The sequence below is a fragment of the Saccostrea cucullata genome, unplaced genomic scaffold, assembly GCF_032062105.1.
Source record: "Saccostrea cucullata isolate Sc308-1 unplaced genomic scaffold, CSIRO_AGI_Scuc_v1 ctg2855, whole genome shotgun sequence".
In the NCBI taxonomy this organism is placed as follows: domain Eukaryota; kingdom Metazoa; phylum Mollusca; class Bivalvia; order Ostreida; family Ostreidae; genus Saccostrea; species Saccostrea cuccullata.
This window is the reverse complement of record NW_026939560.1, coordinates 13,038-32,543: the sequence shown is the minus strand read 5'-3', so window position 1 is coordinate 32,543 and position 19,506 is coordinate 13,038. Positions and strand designations below refer to the sequence as shown.

At 33.8% G+C, this 19,506-nt stretch overlaps 1 protein-coding gene across 1 annotated transcript; it reads left to right on the top strand.

Annotated features, from left to right (window-relative positions):
- The first annotated feature begins 13,576 nt into the window (after nt 1-13,576).
- Nucleotides 13,577-15,604, top strand: LOC134253198 (uncharacterized). Its single transcript, XM_062735710.1, has one exon. The coding sequence runs from the start codon at nt 13,577-13,579 to the stop codon at nt 15,602-15,604; it is 2,028 nt and encodes a 675-aa protein (XP_062591694.1).
- The last annotated feature ends 3,902 nt before the right edge of the window (nt 15,605-19,506 follow it).

Below are 19,506 nucleotides of genomic sequence, written 5' to 3'. Positions count from 1 at the left end.
TCATACTCAAATTATTGTTAGCATACTAGGTGTCAAGTGTTGGGAAACGTTTTAATGAATGAGGAATATGATACAAACCATGTATAAAATGAAAAGGCACTGTGCGTTCGAGAAATGTTCTTTAACGTTGTTTTTGACGTTACACTGTTTTTGACATTGCTCCGTGGCGACAAAACATGTTGCATTTAAAATTGTCTAGTATGAGTTCCATTTAATCAAATAGAATGAAACTTCAGAAATCTATAAAATATATCTATTTCCATTTAAAAATGTACTGATATTAAGATTTGTAAAAATAATGTGATGATAAGGAACATTGTCTACGTATTTTTTGAATGACCCTCGTATATAGTGATAATGTAGATGTGTTTGATATGAGGTTAATATAACAACAGACACACATGATACAGGGTGTTTCATGACATATGTCACATATCAGAAGGGGCATAATCTGACTATCAAGCATGAATCCAAAAAATATCTAAAAACTATAAGTAAGCATATTGATATTACAAAGGATCTGGAAAATTATAATATACCATGAAGTAACTGATTATATAATCAGTTATGTCATAATTTCAGCTGATCTCAAAACGGAGTATAACTTGCAGCAAAAATTTGTTGTAATCTATTTTATTAAAGATCGAACGATATCCTACATATTGTACAGGGTGTGATGATTAATAATATCTATACCAGAATTTGTTGTCTAGTTTTCATACATTAAGAATAATTAGATAGTTTGAACAAAATTATAAATTAAAGATGTAAGACAGTCTGCCATCACCCCCCCCCCCCAAAGAAAAAGCAAAAACAAAACAAAACAAATCAAGAAGAGATGAGAACAATATCAAAGTGAAGTCAATCATTGAGAAAACCTCAAGAAATCAGATCTGAGTTTAGGGAAATGGTTTGTAACAATGCCGGTGAGTGTATCGAGTGTAATTTAGAAATCTTAGATTTGAATTGAGTGTGTATGCATACAATAGTTCTGCATTTAAAGCCAATTGACGTTCAGAGCAAGATTGATTGAAATGAATAGCGAAAGAAGTGGACACCAACACATACCAGTAGTTCTGGAATTACACATTTATTTAAATTTAACTTTAGAGTAAAAAAAAGCATGAGTCTTTTGTGTTATTAAGGACAATGTTTTGAAAACACGTGGATAATTAAATATTAGAATTTGTTTCCATAGTAAATGAAATTGAGAATGTTGGATACTTCTGACTCGAAATAATAATTTTGAATATATGTTGATTAATATGATAAATAAAATGTATATGTAGCTATTCTTGTAATTTATCTATCTTTCGATATGTGACATATATTGTGATACATCCTGTAGATACAGAAGCAGGAACCTTTACAAAGTTCTGTAAAAATATACTGTGAAATTGAATCTGAAAAATACTAGTAATGGGAATACATTTAATCTTCAGAGGGGGTGTCCTGTCCATTTCATAATGGTTTACACTGACAAACGAGTTTCGTGCGACTCGGTGACGATATTTCTCTCTCTATGTTTGAAAGTTAATACGCATGTCACACATCTACATTACCACATGAGTAAACTAAGGTGACCTATTGCAATCTGTTTTCGTCCATCGTCGTGCGGTTTCCGTCGTGCGTCGTTTTACGTGTGTTAACATTTGAACACTTTTAACTTCTTCTCTGCAACCACTCGACCAATTTCCAACAAATTCAGCATAAAGCATCTATGGGTGGAAGGGAACAAAACTTTTGAATTTTATGGTCCCTGCCCACTGGGGCCTTAGGGGTGGGGCCCAAACCACTAACATTAATACTATCTTTAAAAATCTTCTCCTTTACGCCTGGACAGTCAAACTGTTAGCATGAATGTAATGACCATTGTGTCCTCTAGCAAAATTTCGAAATTCATGGCCCCAGGGTCAGGAGATTTAGTGCTTAAGCGGGATCTATTGTTTTTATAGTAAATGTGCATTATCTCTATGAAAATCTTTTTTGTTCCTGGGTATTAAATAAACTAACTAATTATATAGTTATAATGAGCAAGACCACATCTTCCAATTTTATGCTCCCGGGTAAGGCGTTCTGGTTTTGGGTAGGGGCTGTATTGATTATACAGTGAAAACGCATTGTTCCTTTAAAAATCTTCTTATCTGCCCCTGGGTATTAAACAAACTAACTAAATATATAATTATGATGCACAAGAATGCCTTTTCCGAAACTGTAAATTTTATGACCTCAAAGTCAGGGGTTCTGGTCTTAGGGTGGGGCTCCATTGATTTTTGTAGTGAAAATACGTTAAATCTTTGAAAATTTTCTTCTCAGACCCCTGGGTCAGGCGTACCGGGGGCGGGGGGGGTAATTGTTTGAAATCTGCTCCTTGGTATTAATCAAAACATTTTTGATAAGGAAGGGTGTCTTTTCCATAATTGTGAAATGTATGGACCAAAGATCAGGGGTTCATGTGTGTTAGTGGCACTACTGATTATGCTGAATATTACTGATTAGTCGAAATGCATTTTTTTGTTCCCCTACTTTATCTATGGGTATTAAGTAACCAAAGTAAGCATGCAAAGTGTTTATATGATATATGATAAGTAATGGTACCTCTTTCAAAATTGTGAATGTCATGACGTCTAGCTTTTAAAAATAAGCCAAATTCGATCGTTGGAAAGTAGTTGCATGATGCTCAGGTGAACTATAAGCCCCATGGGCCTCCTGTTTTCTATTTCTTTTATTCAAATTCGCGTTAGAAATATCAGAATCTGAATCGCTTATCGATCCTACATGGACGTTCAAGCTTTGTTCTCCTCTGTGTACATAATAACATGGTAACAAAAAGAGAAACAATTCCAAAGAAAGTTTTCCGATTTTTTTTTTATTATAGCCCCATTTCCATGTATATATCAAAAATATAACCCCCGTATACATGAAAAAAATAAGACCTGCTCGTATTCCCCGTGATTTCAAAATAACCATGAATGTTTTTGATATATTCTTTTGATTATATCATTTAAAAAAGGATAACTGCGATATAGTTTATATCCTGTCGCCTTCATAAAAAGTTCTCTTATTAAAGTACGTTATTTTAAAATATAAGGACTCGAATAAACAAACCTTAAATGTTGATTGAGGAAATATTGATATGCTTGCATTTTTTTTTCATTTTAAATGATATGTAGAATAGTTTAAAATTATTTGATTAATTGTGTAAATTTAAATACATGTAGAAATGACACAAATTCGACAGGGATTTCTGTAACAAAGGGTGTGCGCAATCGCGGATCGGGGCGCTGAGCCAATAACCATTACTACATGTACATATAATATCTCTCTCAAGGCTATGGAAAATGTTGTTTTATGTTTATGGCTCACATCATGTCGAACATAAACTCTTCTTTACAAATAAATCATTAAAAAAAAACAAATCTGTTCCAAGTATCAAAAGAAACAGTTTGTTTTAAATTGCGTTCATAAACAATTTCATTGTACAAGTAAAACGTCCAATGACATCATGGTGCATGTAGTGTGTTTTACTCATAAAATATCCAATATTCAACAACAAATATCTCTTTAACGGATGAATGTACCTTATAATGTCCGTAATAAAAAAAAATTAGGGAAAATTCCAATTTTCGGGTATTGGCATTTATTTTTTTTTTATTTTATTATGTGTTGGAATTAAGATAAAGCCAACAGAAAATAGCACAAAATCAGTCATTTATGCGTAATTTCCTCAACTTCCTGGTAGGATATGCAATATTCAAACCAAGTTTACGATAATTTCTTAACATTACATAGAAAAACTTTGTCTAGCAAAAATGTTCAGTTTCTTCTCTAGTCTAGGGAAATAGTTGTTAAGTTGTATCCAAATTATTCACAAAAACGCCAACAGTTAAATATCTGTGATGCTGAAAAGGCGTCACTGGGCGTTAAGCGTTTAAATATGAAAGACTGAACATTTCTTATTCCATAAAGTAATATATATATATATATTTCTATCTTTTTTTTCAATATGATTCAATTATTGCTTTTTTAGGTCAATACAATGATTCATCCATAGGAGTACAACATTGGGCTCGGTGAATATTGTACTTGGAAGATGGCTATACCCTAACAAGAATTGCTTTATTCTTCTACTTCTTCTACTTCTTTACTTGTAAGAGGTCACCGACCCATCACACAAGTTTGACGTCAGACAAGAGGTGCATTTTAAAATCATCTATTTACATTAGTAGTACAGGATAAAAAACAATTTTGGCTCAGGTGTTTAATTCAGATGTACTACGAGTCTTGTCTTAAATGACTTGTAGTTATCGATGTTCAATAAATCGGGTGGCAGATCATTCCAATCCTTGATAGTTCTGAAAAAAAAAGCTGTTCTTATATTGTTCTCCAGTGGATCTTAGCCTAATAAAACGTTTCCGATGTGTTCTTCTAGTTCATCTTTCTGATGTTAGGATATAGTCAGGTATTGGTATTTCAATTTCTTGGTGTAGTATTTTATGGAACATGAGAAGACGTGATGTTTTCCCCTTAACCCCCTTCCCCGCAGTCACGCATTTTAACGCATATACCATTTCCTATTTCTAACGCAAAATCACGCATATACCGTTTCCCCGCAATCACGCATTTTCACGCACTTTAAAAAGTTCATTTAATGTTTAATTCAATGCCAATTTCCTTCTATTTTATACTTGCAAAAATCTCATGAAATAAGAAAAGTTATTTTTGTATTAAGATATAACGTCAGAATATTATTTACGCTAAACTTTAGAGAAACGTGTACCACGCCAAAAGGTGCTTGCGGGGAAATGGTAAATTTCTACTTCTATGACGTGGACATTAAGCGTATGTTGCATAAAAGTTCAGTAAGTTGTAAAGAGTTAACTCAAGAGTTGGTAAATTCAATTTATCTAAAAGTGATGTGATTATTCCTGGGTCTCTTGAATAATCCCTTGCAATGAATCTGGCAGATCTTCTTTGAACAATTTCCAGTTGTTGTATGTGTTTTTGTAGATAAGGATCCCATACACTACTTGCATATTCAAGATGTGGTCTTACTAAAGCCAAGTATGCTTGATGCTTTATTTCTTGGGGAAATTTCCCTAGATTTCTCCTGACAAATCTTGTTGCTTTGGTGGTTATGTTGTTTATGTGATGGTCCCATGAGAGTGTTGATGTCAGCTCTACTCCAAGGTATGGATTATGGTCTACTTTATCCAGAACATGTCCATTCATGTGGTAAAGGAAATCTATGATATTTCGTTTTTTGCCTTGTTACCAGCCATGACTCTATCCAACTGTTGATGGTTCCACTGATGCCGTAATGGTCCATATTCAGTAGAAGTCTTTTGTGCGGCTTTGCTGAAGTCTTATATCAAGAGGTCTACCTATTGTTTTTGTTTAAGTGATATTTCTTCTACTGTTATCATAAGTTGAGATTCACATGATTTTCTTTGTCTGAATCCATGCTGAAATTCCACTAGTATTTAATGTTTTTCAAGGTGTTCCATAATGTGCTTAAACATCATGTGTTCCATTATTTTACAGAGGACTGATGTCAGTGAAACTGGCCGATTGTTTTCCGGTTTACTTTTGTCTCCCTTTTTAAATAAAGCTATGATGTTCGCTGTCTTCCAATCATCAGGAACATTCTTTGTTTAGAGTGTTTTCTTAAATACAAAATTCAGGTAAGGTGTGATCTCTTTTGCAGCTTCCTTTAGGATCCGACAGGATATTTGGTCAGGTCCACTAGCCTTTGCTACATTGACACTCTGCAGTAACTTTGCCACTCCTTCTATACTGATGTGTAAATCTCCAATGACTGGTGCTACCGGTGTTCCAAGGTCTGGTGTTGATTGGTGGTCTCCCATTGTGAAAACTGATTCAAATTGGTTGTTCAGGGCCTCAGCTTTCTGTTTGCTGCCTACTGTGCTTGTGTGGTTTACCTTGAGTGTGGACACCCCACTATTATTCTTCTTTGCATTTTTGATGTATGACCAGAATCTCTTGCTGACTCCAGCTTTCACACTGGGGTTATTTTCACAGTTGATCGTGTCTGATGATGTATTCAACAGGTTCCCGATATATTCTTGATGTCTTTTCTCTAGTTCTGCTTTCACTAGCCTGCGTAGTTCTCTAAACTGTTCCCAGTCATCTTCCTTTAATTTTTGGTTTTTCTAGCTTTATTGTAGCATCTTTGATTCCGCCTGATTAGTTGCTTGATGGTTCTATTAATCCAGGGAATGTTCCGTCTGGTAGTTAGCATTTTGGATGGGATGTACTTAAGAAATAAGATATCATTTTTAGAGTTGCATTGGGGTATGACATGAAGTCGGTCACGTGATCAAATTCTATAACGCCCGAAGGGCGTTATAGTAGATTTGATCACGTACCGACTTCATGTCATACCCCAATGAAACTCTAAAAAATGATATTTTATTTCTTATATTTATATTTTACGTTTTCATTCATTTTACAAACAAATATAGGCATTATTTAGACTTAGATTTTGAAATGCAACGTAACGTTACTACGACGTTATGTGACGTCACAGTCGGAACTTTCCAAATTGCACGTGCAGTTTGCTTTCCATACGCAAGAAAGTCTGGTCATGTGACCGACTGCATGTCATCGAAAATTGAATGTCATTTTTTTAGTATTGTCATATAAGGAAAGACATTGGCAAATGTAAATATTTATCCATTAATGATGTCAGGATGCTTTTAAAAGAACTCCAACATTCATCTACTGGTGTATTGATATTATCATTACTGAAATTGTGATATCTGCTATCCAGTTCTTTCCTACTCCCTTCCATGTCTCCACTCTTATATACATACACTTTCCTCGGTGGCTGTTATATTTGGTCTTGTCTGGATGTCTATATCTAGTACTACTGCCTGATGGTCACTCATACGGTCCTCAACAGATACAGTACAGGCAACGCGGATCCCGTATTTCCCGCGTCCCCGCCGCGGTATAATCACAACGCGGTATTTGGCCAGGTAGACAGGTAAACCGCGTTCCCTCCGCGGGAAATTCATCACTTACCTGTCCCCGCCGCGGTTAAATCATCGATCAATTACTGACAATTAGTATCGTAAACAAACGGGAGTTATCCCCCCGAATTGTAATTTGCGAATTTTCCTTGTAACAAAAAAAAAAAAAAAAAAAAAAAAAAAACAAAAACAACAAAAAGCAAACAAAAAAAAAAACCCGTGTGTTTTTTAATAAATTTTGCTATGAATAGAATTTAAACTAAGAAAAAATAAGTTTACTTTTGTTTCTAAAATTACATATCAATCTTTGAAATTGAATAGAAAATGTTATTAAATTGTTACGTCTTTGCAATTGGTTAATTATTTTGTGTTATTAAGAATCTATCAAGAAACAATATTAAATACTAGAAATTTTAATTAGTTTTTCTTTTTTAATCTTCATATTATACATGTTATATGCAAACTGTAATAAATGTTGAACTCGGACTGTTTAAGTTTCGATGAACGATTTTCAGCATTCATTTTGAAAAAAAAGATGTACCCGGTACATCTTTTTAAAAATGTACATCTTCATATTGTTTATTAATTAATTTCGATTTATTGTATATAAAATGTACAGGCTTTTTCTTAAAGTGTCAAATTACCGGAAAACATCCTATGACGAGCATTTGCAGTTACATGTAGTGGGCACGTGAACTTAAATTTTCTTTATCCAAGATATCAAGAAAAAGTTCTATTCTTCTTTATTTCTTATCGTTTATGTTCTGTTGCCAAATTAAGTTAATTTAATTAATTAATTTTCTTTAATGTATTTCCCTCTTTTATATAAATGTGCAGGCATTTTTCTCAAATTGTCAAATGACCGGAAAGCATTCGATGACGAAAGTTAACTTTGAGCACGTGAACTTTATACAAGAGATCAAGAAAAAATATCGTTTTTCACCTTCACATTAACATGTTTTACTTTCTAATACAATGTCCTTCTTTTTAATTTTAACATTTCTCGATTTTCGTGTTCAATAGATAAGATAGGATGTGCAGGTGTAATGATAAACTTCACATTCGAAATTATAGTTTATATTAATAAATATTCAATGCAAAAATTCATATATTTTTGTTTTCTTTGACAAATTCTGTTTCTTTGTGCATTAAGTATTAGCCGCGATCATTTCCTGTGTATAGGGATTAGCGATGCCTGAGCAGGAAACGACATGCCCTGGGGGTTTCACACCTGTCTTATAGTATACCTTGGGTAACGCTCGCTGGATGTGCACATCGTTGTCTAGCCATTCAACAACACATTTGATTCATTGTTTCATTATTATTTCATCGATATCATTTTCAGATGCGACATAAGCCTTGGAATTTATGTCATATTATTGTTGCTTTTTTTTTAAACGGAGTGTATAAAAAGAATTAAAGTAAAAAAAAACTTTTAAAACAAATTAATGAAGTATTTGATATTAATTAAATCAAATAATGATCCATTACTATGCTATTTCGTGTCTGTTTATATCTGTTCCAGTTAGAAGAGTTTTAAAAATGAAATAAAATGAAGCTAGAAATTAACAGCGTAAAATATTTATCACATGTATCGTTTCGGGGTAACCGGTTTTATAAATAAACACCGAAGCAGCAAGATTAATTAAGGTCAAACGACTCTGCACTGATGTGCCCTCAGCGGGGAGTTTTGCATCAAGTCATTGATGATGTTCCCTGCATTTGTGTTAGCCTGATAGTAAAACCTTTATTTATAGAATATGACGCAGACAGGGATACCTGGTGAAAACCTTTCGCTACTTTTGAATTGCTTTATAAAATATTAGTTAAAGAAGCCAGGAAAAATATTAAACAATTTTAATATTTTTATAAAAATATTCAATTTACTATTTCTTAAGGTGTTTGAATGGATTTTGTTTTCTCAACAGCGGCGGGCCGTACGTACTATATTTTTACTCGTAAACTCAATTTCGCGGTGAAGAAGCAGAATTTTCTGTTGCTCACCATCGCAATAGCCGGGCATTGCTCTACGAGCAATGAGCCCGGCTAAAAACGGCTTCGTTTTACAATGTCGTAGGAAAACGCATACAGGTAATACACTCAGGTAACATCCTGTGTATATAGGTAGTATGTACACTAGACAGCGTCGTTCCCTCGGGGCTTCTCATCCGCTTCGAGTAAGCTCCACTTCACACCAAACTTACCTGAGGAAAACCGAACGGTTACACAGACATCTGAAAACTTGAAGCATGGCAACTTGCTGATTAAAATAAGTTAATTTCTGTGTTGTGCGTTCAAATATTTTAAGGGCCCATATTTGTGTTTGTGTTTTATTTGAACCGGAGAAATCTGAAATTTGTTTATGTTCATAAACATGATTTTAGTAATTTTCGAAAAGAGCAGAAAATAGAAATACATTCAAATACTAGCTATGATATTATTGATATTCTGAATAGAAATACCTGTGATTATTTTATTAACAAGAACCCCCCCCCCACAAAAAAAATCGTCGATATTTAGTTCATAGTTTTACAGTGTAGCGCATAATAATGGAGCAACGGTATTCCTACACTTAGGCGTGTTTTGTTAAAATTTAATTGTAATTATGTATCACTATCTATCATCGTTTTTCATACTATTATTTATAACAGATATGTATACAGAAGTAATGGTACTTTTCTAAATGAAACCAAATGACTGATATAATCTCGCAGATAAACAAACACATAGCTACATGTAACTGCAACTGCACGGGCTAATTGTGAACAGCAGATAACAGTGCATATAAAAAGAAGCGATATCATGGCATTCTTTAAATTTTAATTGTACCTTTTTAGCAATTTGAAGATCATTTGGGGTGGCATTATTGATTTTGAAAATAAACTTTAAGTTAATATATTCGATAAATTATTCGGCTTTATTTCATCCTATACTATACATGTATACCTGTTAACAGACTTTTTTGAGAATTAATTAATTTTGAGTGACCACTGGTAAAAAAAAGAAAGATGTTTTATATTAAACAATTTGATAAAACTTAAAAATGAATTTTTAAAGAATCCATGTAATAGTATAAATCTATTAATATTAATGTGGTCGTAATCCTCCCCCCCCCCCCTCATTTCGACACGATTAAAAATCGACAATGCTTTACAGGTAAGAACATCTAAGCTGAAGAATAACGGCAGCGGGCCCCGCCGCGGTGTAAACACGGTCTCGGGTAGCACCGCGATCAAAACCCGCGACGGTGTAACGCGGAAAGGATTAATACACCGCGGAGGGGACGCGGTCTAATACGGGATCCGCGTTGCCTGTACTGTATGCTTTTAATTAGTTTGGTGTTGGTGGTAAGTACAAGATCTAAGATGTTGTTCTCACGAGTTGGTTTTTTGACACACTGATCTGGTTTGTGGTCCCCTACCACTTGTAGAAACGTATTATTGATTTCAAACATGTAGTTATACTGTGACCGTGGTTTTATAGTTGCTGCATTGTCAGCCCAATTAATATTGGGTAGTTTGAAATCTCCTGTCAGTAGTAGATTTGGTAGTGTCTTTCCACGATTGAGTCTATTTAGGGAGATGTTAAGCCGTTCTAATGTTTCGGTGTCGTTATCTGGGGGCCTATAAAAACACCCTGTATACAGGGGTTTACTGCTCTGCACTTGTAGTTTTGTCCATGCTATTTCACATTTGGTCTCTATTGTTGTTTCTCCACAAACTATGATATCTTTACGCACAGCATTACGTACCCCACCACCCCCCCCCCCCCTCACCTGCATGTCCTTCGGTAAAAAATGTGTCTTTACTTTGCACTTCGTAAAAGTCTGGATCTAAGAATTCTGATGTTTTTATAGACTTATCAAGGTGGGTTTCAGTTGTATGTATAACATGTGGATTGTAATGATCTATTAATACCGAAAAATTGAGGCGTTTTGTTTGGCTTCTTAGGCTTCTGCCATTCATATTTAATATTCTTAGTGTTTTTTTTTTCTTTCTATACTTTGGATAATTCGGTAGAGATGTAGTTGTTGCCTGATTTGCTAAGTCTGGTGTCAACAGGTCTGATGATGTTGATGCACTCGACAATGAGTCATATGGATTGTATGTTTCCATTGGATCAAGGAAAAATGATTGTGAAATGTTAGGTAGTATACACTGTGGGCACTCCCATGATAGTAGTTTGTTAGTCTGATACTGTGTGTACTCCTTGAGAGATATACCAGCACATTCAATGTGGACCCAGTATTGACAACCTTTGCATTCCAATGCTAGGTAATTTTTTACGACTGGTTTTTCACAAACCCCACACGGGTATTGTACTGGCCCGGGGTTACTATGTACATCCCCAGAGAGCATCAATATGAGTGTGAGAAATATTTTCTTACATTTATCATTCCTGTGTATTTGTTTAAAACCCTTTAGCTGAATGTGAAATCTAGGCTGATACTTGTTCAACGAAACTACAGTTATTGAAGAATTTTCATTTTTGTATGTTTTGTCATACATTTCTGGGGTAGCACATAGAACGCAACGCACAGATAGCAACAGAAAACACAAGAAGCAGCATACATTGATATATGATGGTCTTGATAAGAGAGTAAACATGTAGAGTAGTATAGGTATTTGATCTCCTACCGCAATCCGTTTGTTTACCGCAATCAGCTGATTGCTTATCACTACTTCCCATTCCTTATCTTTTAGCACTCTTCATCTGAACATGGAAGGTAGTTAGCATAGGTGACTTACAAAAACTCTTCACGGTGAAATTTGTGTTTCTTTAAACACGATTTTTTATGGAAAAAAGTCAAATTTTAAAGAGAAAAAAAAATGGCATCCATCTTGTCTTGACGTTTCTTTTATTATCTGATTCACTGATAATATTAAATTAATCGTTACTTGTTTGCATTTTAAGTTGTAGCTAATTACAAAGAGAGAAGCAAAGTCAAAATGTAAATAAACCTTGCCAATCGTATTAATTCAAAATGTTTTAAATCTATTGTAGCTGCAATGAAAAAAGATATATTTCCATTTCTTATTTTTGTCTCTGTGATAACTCTTGGAAACGTAACAGAGTTAATTTCTTGATAAATCTGCCAGAATGTAAATTATGTAAGGTCAGGAGCTAGGGAAGCCTAATATGCATCCAACTCTCGTGGGCATCTCTCTCTCTGTGTCTAACGCTAAGGATGCCAAATATGCATGAAAATCTCGTGCAGCTGCCTTTGTGTTTGACGTCAGTGGGCGAGGGCTATGGAAATTGGCAAAGAAGTCCTCGTGTAATTTAAATCTATGTTTACATTTTAAAAATATATAAATCTACAATTTTATTTCACAATGAAATGGAAATATAAGGAATCACTGTCTAGTTCGTATAGTATGCCAGGGACATCAACGAAAGTGGGAAACATGGGACAATTTATACATAACGGGCTTCAACCGATATGCAGATTATCCCATGTTTCCCATCATCGTTGATGCCCTGGCATACGATACGAAGTAGACAGTGATTCCTTAAATAATGACAAACATTTTCACGGGATACACATTGAAAGGAAGAAGTATTATCAGGAAAAAATGACAGCTAAAAAAGTAAAACAAAACTGTTTAGTTAAAGTGTAGGAGGGGGATCCCTGTATCCCCTATTACCACCCCCACCTGAAAATATATATTTGCTTATGTATCGTTTACATGAGGAAAAAGTCATAGCAATTGAAATAGCTTTCGAAAACAATTTGTATCAATTTGGAATTTCCCGATCTATTTTCAGAACAATGTAGAGAAAATATGACGATTTACTCCGCCAAGAAAAATCATATTCCCAAAGGGCTTTGCTCGAGGGGAATATCACATTTCTTGGCTGAATAAATCTTCATGTTTCCCGAACATTCATGCAATAAATTGTTTATTATACAGATACAAACATTTAAAAAAAATACATGAACTTTCAAATTTGGCACTGCTCTCAAAGTCACTTTGAATTTAAATGTAAACACAAACCATCAGCATTTTGCGATATGAGCAAGGCTATATTGACGTATACTACTCTCGGGAGTTTAAGTTCAACAAACAAAAAATGTTCTATCCGAAAGTATCCGAAGTGGTTGATTGTGATGGAAAGCACATTTTGTACATTTATATTCATTTTACACAAAACACGGACGGATATTGAATTTTATATCAATTAGTTTCATCAGTCATTTAACACCATGATCTTCACGTTTCCCGTTAGTTTATCATTGTAATTGTTTGAATACAGAGGTATGTCGTTTTTGAAATCATTACTAATATTAAATTCAATTTAACTATAGAACGGATACGATTTTTCGAACTTCTTAATCTTATTTACATTTTCCTTTAAAATATTCCTACAATGGAAATATTTTCTTTCATATGAAATATTGAAGAGACAAGTTAGTTGTCTAAGTTTTCAAATTGGAAATACGGTATTATAATATTACGGCATTGATGAAAGCTTCATAGATACTGCCCTAAAAATACACATAATAGAAAAGCATCTAATAATCCATTGTTAAGGTGTGTATTTTTACAGATTATATAATTATTCTATAGTACATTGTAATGGATCACATACCTCGACTATCAGAGATCATCTATGTGGGATTGTGTCATAAAATAGGGAGTCCAACGGAAGTGAGAATCAGGAGGGAAGTAATTGACACTTATGAGGAGATGATGAAATCAAAGAATAATATAAAGGAACAAGACGAAATGAAGAGTGGGAGTGAACGTGAAGGATTTAGACTTAGAACTTCGGATATTGATTACATGTTATGGCTCCAAGACCACAAGGTGATATGTGATCTCTCGCAGATCAGTCTCTACCGTATCCCACAACAAACCGTGATTTTGATGGAGTGTGATGATCTACCACCAGGATTTACCAGACTGAACCTGTTAAGTCCCTCAAATGATCTTGTAATCAGGTCCTCATGTGTAACTAAGAATAACAAAATATTTATTTCTAGTACACTATTTCGACGTAACAATTTACAGGTCATTAAGACTCTCCATACCTTTTTCGCTTCTTCCATTCCACATGGACCCTGTTCATCCAATGTCAAAGTTCAAGGTTTTGAAATTGATTTTGTGCTTTGCTTTCGATCACACCACTGGCCGACAACAGCTTTACCATGGATACAGAGATGTCATCAACAAGGATGGCCTTCTGAGATTGTAATTTCGGAAATAATAAATGGAGGAATTCATGTTGTTCCTATCGGCAGCATACCTGAAAATGATGAAGAATGGAGAATTTCATTTTCCAGAGCAGAACAGAAGCTTGTGTATTCAATGAATCATTGTCAGTTTTTGTGTTATGGTCTTTTGAAATTGTTTTTAAAGGAAGTTATTGATTTTCAAAACAATTATCCAGTTCTTTGTTCATACTTCATGAAAACAATTGTATTTTGGGTAATTCAGAGTAATCATTCTTTTCCCTGGAAACCAGATAACTTACTATACTATTTCTGGAAATGTTTTAAATTATTGATTTACTGGGTGCGCATTGGAGAATGTCCAAACTTTTTTATTCCACAAAACAACATGTTTAGAGTAAAAGTCACCGGTTCCGTACAAAATGTCTTGTTCAATGCTTTGTATGGTTTGTATCAAAAGGGAATTTCATGTTTGGTATTAAGTTCAACCCTGAGTCCGTACATCAGTAAGGCCATTTTATACAGAACATTGAGAGTCTCTACCGACGAGAGCAGTTTCATGACAAGCACTGAGCTAGATATTAGCTTATTTGAAGAATTACCACCCTTTACATATGGCCTTTCTTTTGAGTTTTTCGCAGATTTTATGAATAGAATAGAGGCATTTAAAAGAAAAAGACTGACACCTTATGAGGTAGTTACACTACAATGTTTGACATCAAATGTATTAAAGGACACTGCACAATTAATAGAAAACAACACATTTCTTAATAGAAATCGTATTGTCTATGGTAAATACAGTAAAGTAACCACTTTGTTAAACTTTTCATGTAAAATAGGCAATATGTCATTGACTCTCTACCTTGCTATGGTCTTCTACAGAGCACGTAGATATGAACAATCACTCAGTTGTTTACAGAAAACACAGGAGAGAATGACATGCCCTTTTATTGTGTACAGAGATAATGTAAATAATGTTATGTACGAACACTATACTGCACGGATATCCCTGGGTAACAAATTCAGGAGAGTCGTAGTGTTGGATACTAGATTACATCATAAGCTAAATTATATTGACGAGCTAGAGTTAGAACAAAAGATCAATAACGAGAACGGCTTGGCAACATTACAAATCCCACCTCTAGTGATGTTACATATGTTGCTAATACTGAATCACCACAGACTGGGTGACACAGTCAGGTCACAACAATCTCTACAGGATCTACGCACTCTGCTGCTCTATGATGAGGTCAATGTACCAATTCACATCAGAGATATTTCCTGGCAAATACTAGGAATATGTCAACAAATTACAGGAGACTTCTTAGGATCTCTACAGTCGTATCAATATTCATTAGAGCAATATCCCGCTCACAAGATCCAGGAAGCAACTCTGTTAAGAATGAACACACTTCCTCGTGTATTAATGTAATATTTTATTTATATGAAGATGTCATTTGTTTGATAATTTTTGTCGCTTGAAAAAAAGACAGCCTTTAAAATAAATTAATAAATAAAATATCAAGCTATTTTTTTTTTTATTCAGGGTATTCCATACTCATATGAATTTAAAGGATCGTGCATAATCTTTATTTTTTAAACTTTGAACTAAATAGAAATATATCTTTCAGAGGAATATTTCTAAATGGACATTAGAATGAAATCTTTCTAGTGAAAAAAAATATATACAATATATTCATAACGTTTTTTTTTCTTTTAAGAATGAAAAATATTGAGATAACGAACAATATTATGTTCAAAAGTTCATTCAAACAATACATATCAGGTGCAGGGCAAACGCAGACCTCTAAAACAACAAAGGTGGGATCAGGTGCCGTAAAGAAAAACGATATGGCCAATACACATTTTAAATAAAAAAAAAATTAATCATTTTTTATGTTGGAACAATCAAGATAGAAATGTCAAAAGTGCACTCGCCACTGCATGGGATATTCAAAAATAGCGGTCATTATTCAAGATTAAAATCAATAAACATTACAAATTTAACGTAAGACGTGACAGCATTGATTAAGAAAACATTGCTTCAATAAAACGACTGTAAAAAGAACATAAGAAAAGATATTCTTAAAAATAAAACTAAGATGTTTTATAACATAGGAATCATAGAGTTTAATGTGTAATTTATTTTGATTACTGGGTGGATTCGTGCATTTACCTCTTTAAAGATTCCATTCTATAAAAAAAAACATAATGAAGAAAGCGACTGTATAAGGATAAAAATGTATTTTATTGGTTAAAATAAAGACTAATGTTTGGGTATTTGGTAGCTGTCTGTCGTCAATTTTGCTCTTAATAGTATATCATACAAAACCATTTGTTTATATTTATTTCCTTAGAGTTTTAATCAACGATAAAAATACTCATTCTAACGACAAGTGAATTCATCAATAAGACGATGTTTGCCATTGCTCATAATACAAACATTTACTTGAATCTGAATGAATTATTATACATTATGTCAGTATTGTATATTTTCTTTGATCGGTAATTCAAATATTTGAATTATTTTTTTGTTTATCTTTACGGCAATAAAGTAATTAGTCCAATAAATTTCTCCAAAGACACGATACATGGCTTTTATTTGAAATGTCGGAATATTTTTCCTAAAAAACAAATTTAATTTTATATCAAGAGAGTCTGTTGTTCCCTAGAAAAATATTACTTTTTCATTTCCTTTTGATAGTTATATTGACATTGTTTGTAAAAAAAAAAGAAGCTATTGTTGGGATGTATTTAGTCTGACATGTTTTACACCATCTGCTTGGTCATTGCTTGTATTTGACTTCAGAGTGGTCTTTATATCTGATTTTTAAGTAAAGGTCACAGCAACTTGAAGGGATGTTTTCCCCTCTTAGACAACTGATACCATTGATTGATCATTTTTTTATCTTCATCATAATAAATTGTAATTATTTAACAAACTGTTTTCAAAACATTATCCTGCGATGAAGAGGGCTGTAAACCTATAGGGTTTAGAACGGCTATTTTTTGAACATTTTAAACTTCAGTTTTAGTTATTAATAGTGGACTTAGTTGAGACAGTACAATAAAATAGAAGTTTATTAAACCTGGATGTACATTATAAGTGTACCACATACAGTGACTTTATAATTGGAAAAGGGACTTATGTTCCATGAACTAAAGTTATCTTAGTAGATTTTGTTGTTGTTACAACGAACTATATTTTGTAAATCATTTTGTAATGGAAGTAATCAGAAAAGACCAATAGATCCCATCGATACTAAGTAATAAAACTTACGAAAAATTCAACGTTACTATTAAGATTCTTGACCAAGATTAATAAAATTTGGACTTTGAAGTAGAAAAGGAAAAGAGCTTAGTGCTAGCACTCCTGTGGTGCAGAGATGGGGACTGAGTTCATAAATATTACTTATGTATGTTTACCTGTATTTTAGGGTGGTGCCATGTTGGAGTTCATAGGTTAACGGAAAAAAAACCTACGGACAAAACTTACCTTGAAGCACAATACATCGATAAATTAAAAGCACTGTGAGCCAATGATAACACTTTTGTTGGTGTCAAAATTTATTTATCCAAATTAACAAAATCTCCGTGGTCGTGTAGATTTTTAATTGACAGTTCAGAAAGATGATGAGAAGAAACCAATACAATTTTTGAACAAATGTTTAAGATCTGTCCCAAAATATATAAGATTTAGCACTCCTGTGGTGCAGAGATGGGGACTGAGTTCATAAATATTACTTATGTATGTTTACCTGTATTTTAGGGTGGTGCCATGTTGGGGTTCATAGGTCAACGGAAAAAAAACCTACGGACAAAACTTAGGTGGTATGTAATGGTAAGACAGACAATGAAATGTACCTTTATATCCGGGACTATGAATACCCTCTGAGCACAAAATACCGTTTTGCTGGAAATGTCATTCTTTGGAATCATTCATCTTTGGGTTCTTTCTGAATACCTTTGAATCACTTTACCTCTCTTTTTGGACTATTTTTGGAATTAATCTTTCGGACTCTCATTTTTTTTTGGAGTTTAGTTCTACGGTCTTATATATTTTGGGACAGATCTTAAACATTTGTTCAAAAATTGTATTGGTTTCTTCTCATCATCTTTCTGAACTGTCAATTAAAAATCTACACGACCACGGAGATTTTGTTAATTTGGATAAATAAATTTTGACACCAACAAAAGTGTTATTATTGGCTCACAGTGCTTTTAATTTATCGATGTATTGTGCTTCAAGGTATACATTGCATGAAAGAATCATACTGTGTTTTAAAGTAAGATAAATGATTTGAACAATTAAATTCTTTGGGGTTTTTTTTAGATGTAAACGGTCCTATACCAGCAACTGACTGGGCCGAAAAAATAAACACGTTTGGGTTAAGTCTTCAATTAAGAAGATATATCTGCATTTTTTTCATTAATGCTTACATAAATCTTTGGCCCGTTCACGGTAGCTCAGTCGGTAGAGCGCTCGCTCCGTGATCGGGAGGTCGTGAGTTCGTATCTCGGCCGCGACTGACCCAAGTCGATAAAAAATGGGTAGCAACTGTTCCTTCCATGCACTCGGCACTTTGAAGTGAAAGTTGAGGGTCCTTCGGATGAGACTTTAAAAACCGAGGCCCCGTGTCAGCGGCAGGCGTTGGCAAGATAAAGATCCCTCACTGCTCAATGGCCCTGAGTGCCGGGTAAAGGTCAAAATTTGAAGCCCTTCACCGGCATACGTTGACGTCTCCATATGAGTGAAAAATTCTGGAGAGGGGCGTTAAACAATATACATTCAATCAATCAATCAATCATATATATTTGGAACAAACAAATGGACGAGGATTGCGTTGCAAACATCATAAAACTGCAAATAAATAGACAAGGAAGATCATAGTGTGAATATCAGATTTCAGATACTTAGGCAATTTGAATATCATTCTATTTTCAGTAGACCATGGTATCCATTGCAGGAAAATCGCCTTACTAGATAGACTAAAAATAAATAAAAAGAAAATATATCAAAGCTATATTATGACTATTAAGTTTTATTCTTACAAAACGGTTTCTATTCCCATAAATAATTAAATGTATGCAATTTGAACAAAAATTAGTTTTTAACGGAGATCGTTAAAGATTTCCCCCTAACACTCCCCAACTCCTTTAAAAAGTATTATTCCCTTGGTGCATCATAACATTAGTGTAAATTGAGTTTTGCGCATTACAAACGCATGCTCGTGCATTTATGTACAAGCTGACCCTGTCAACTTGTGTATCCTTTTAATTCAGTTTTTTTTTATATTCTGAATATCAAAGTTTCATAAGAATTTAGGCTATATT

Coding starts and splice junctions, on each gene's coding strand:
- LOC134253198 (XM_062735710.1), top strand. CDS start 13,577: ATGGATCACATACCTCGACTATCAGAGATCATCTATGTGGGATTGTGT.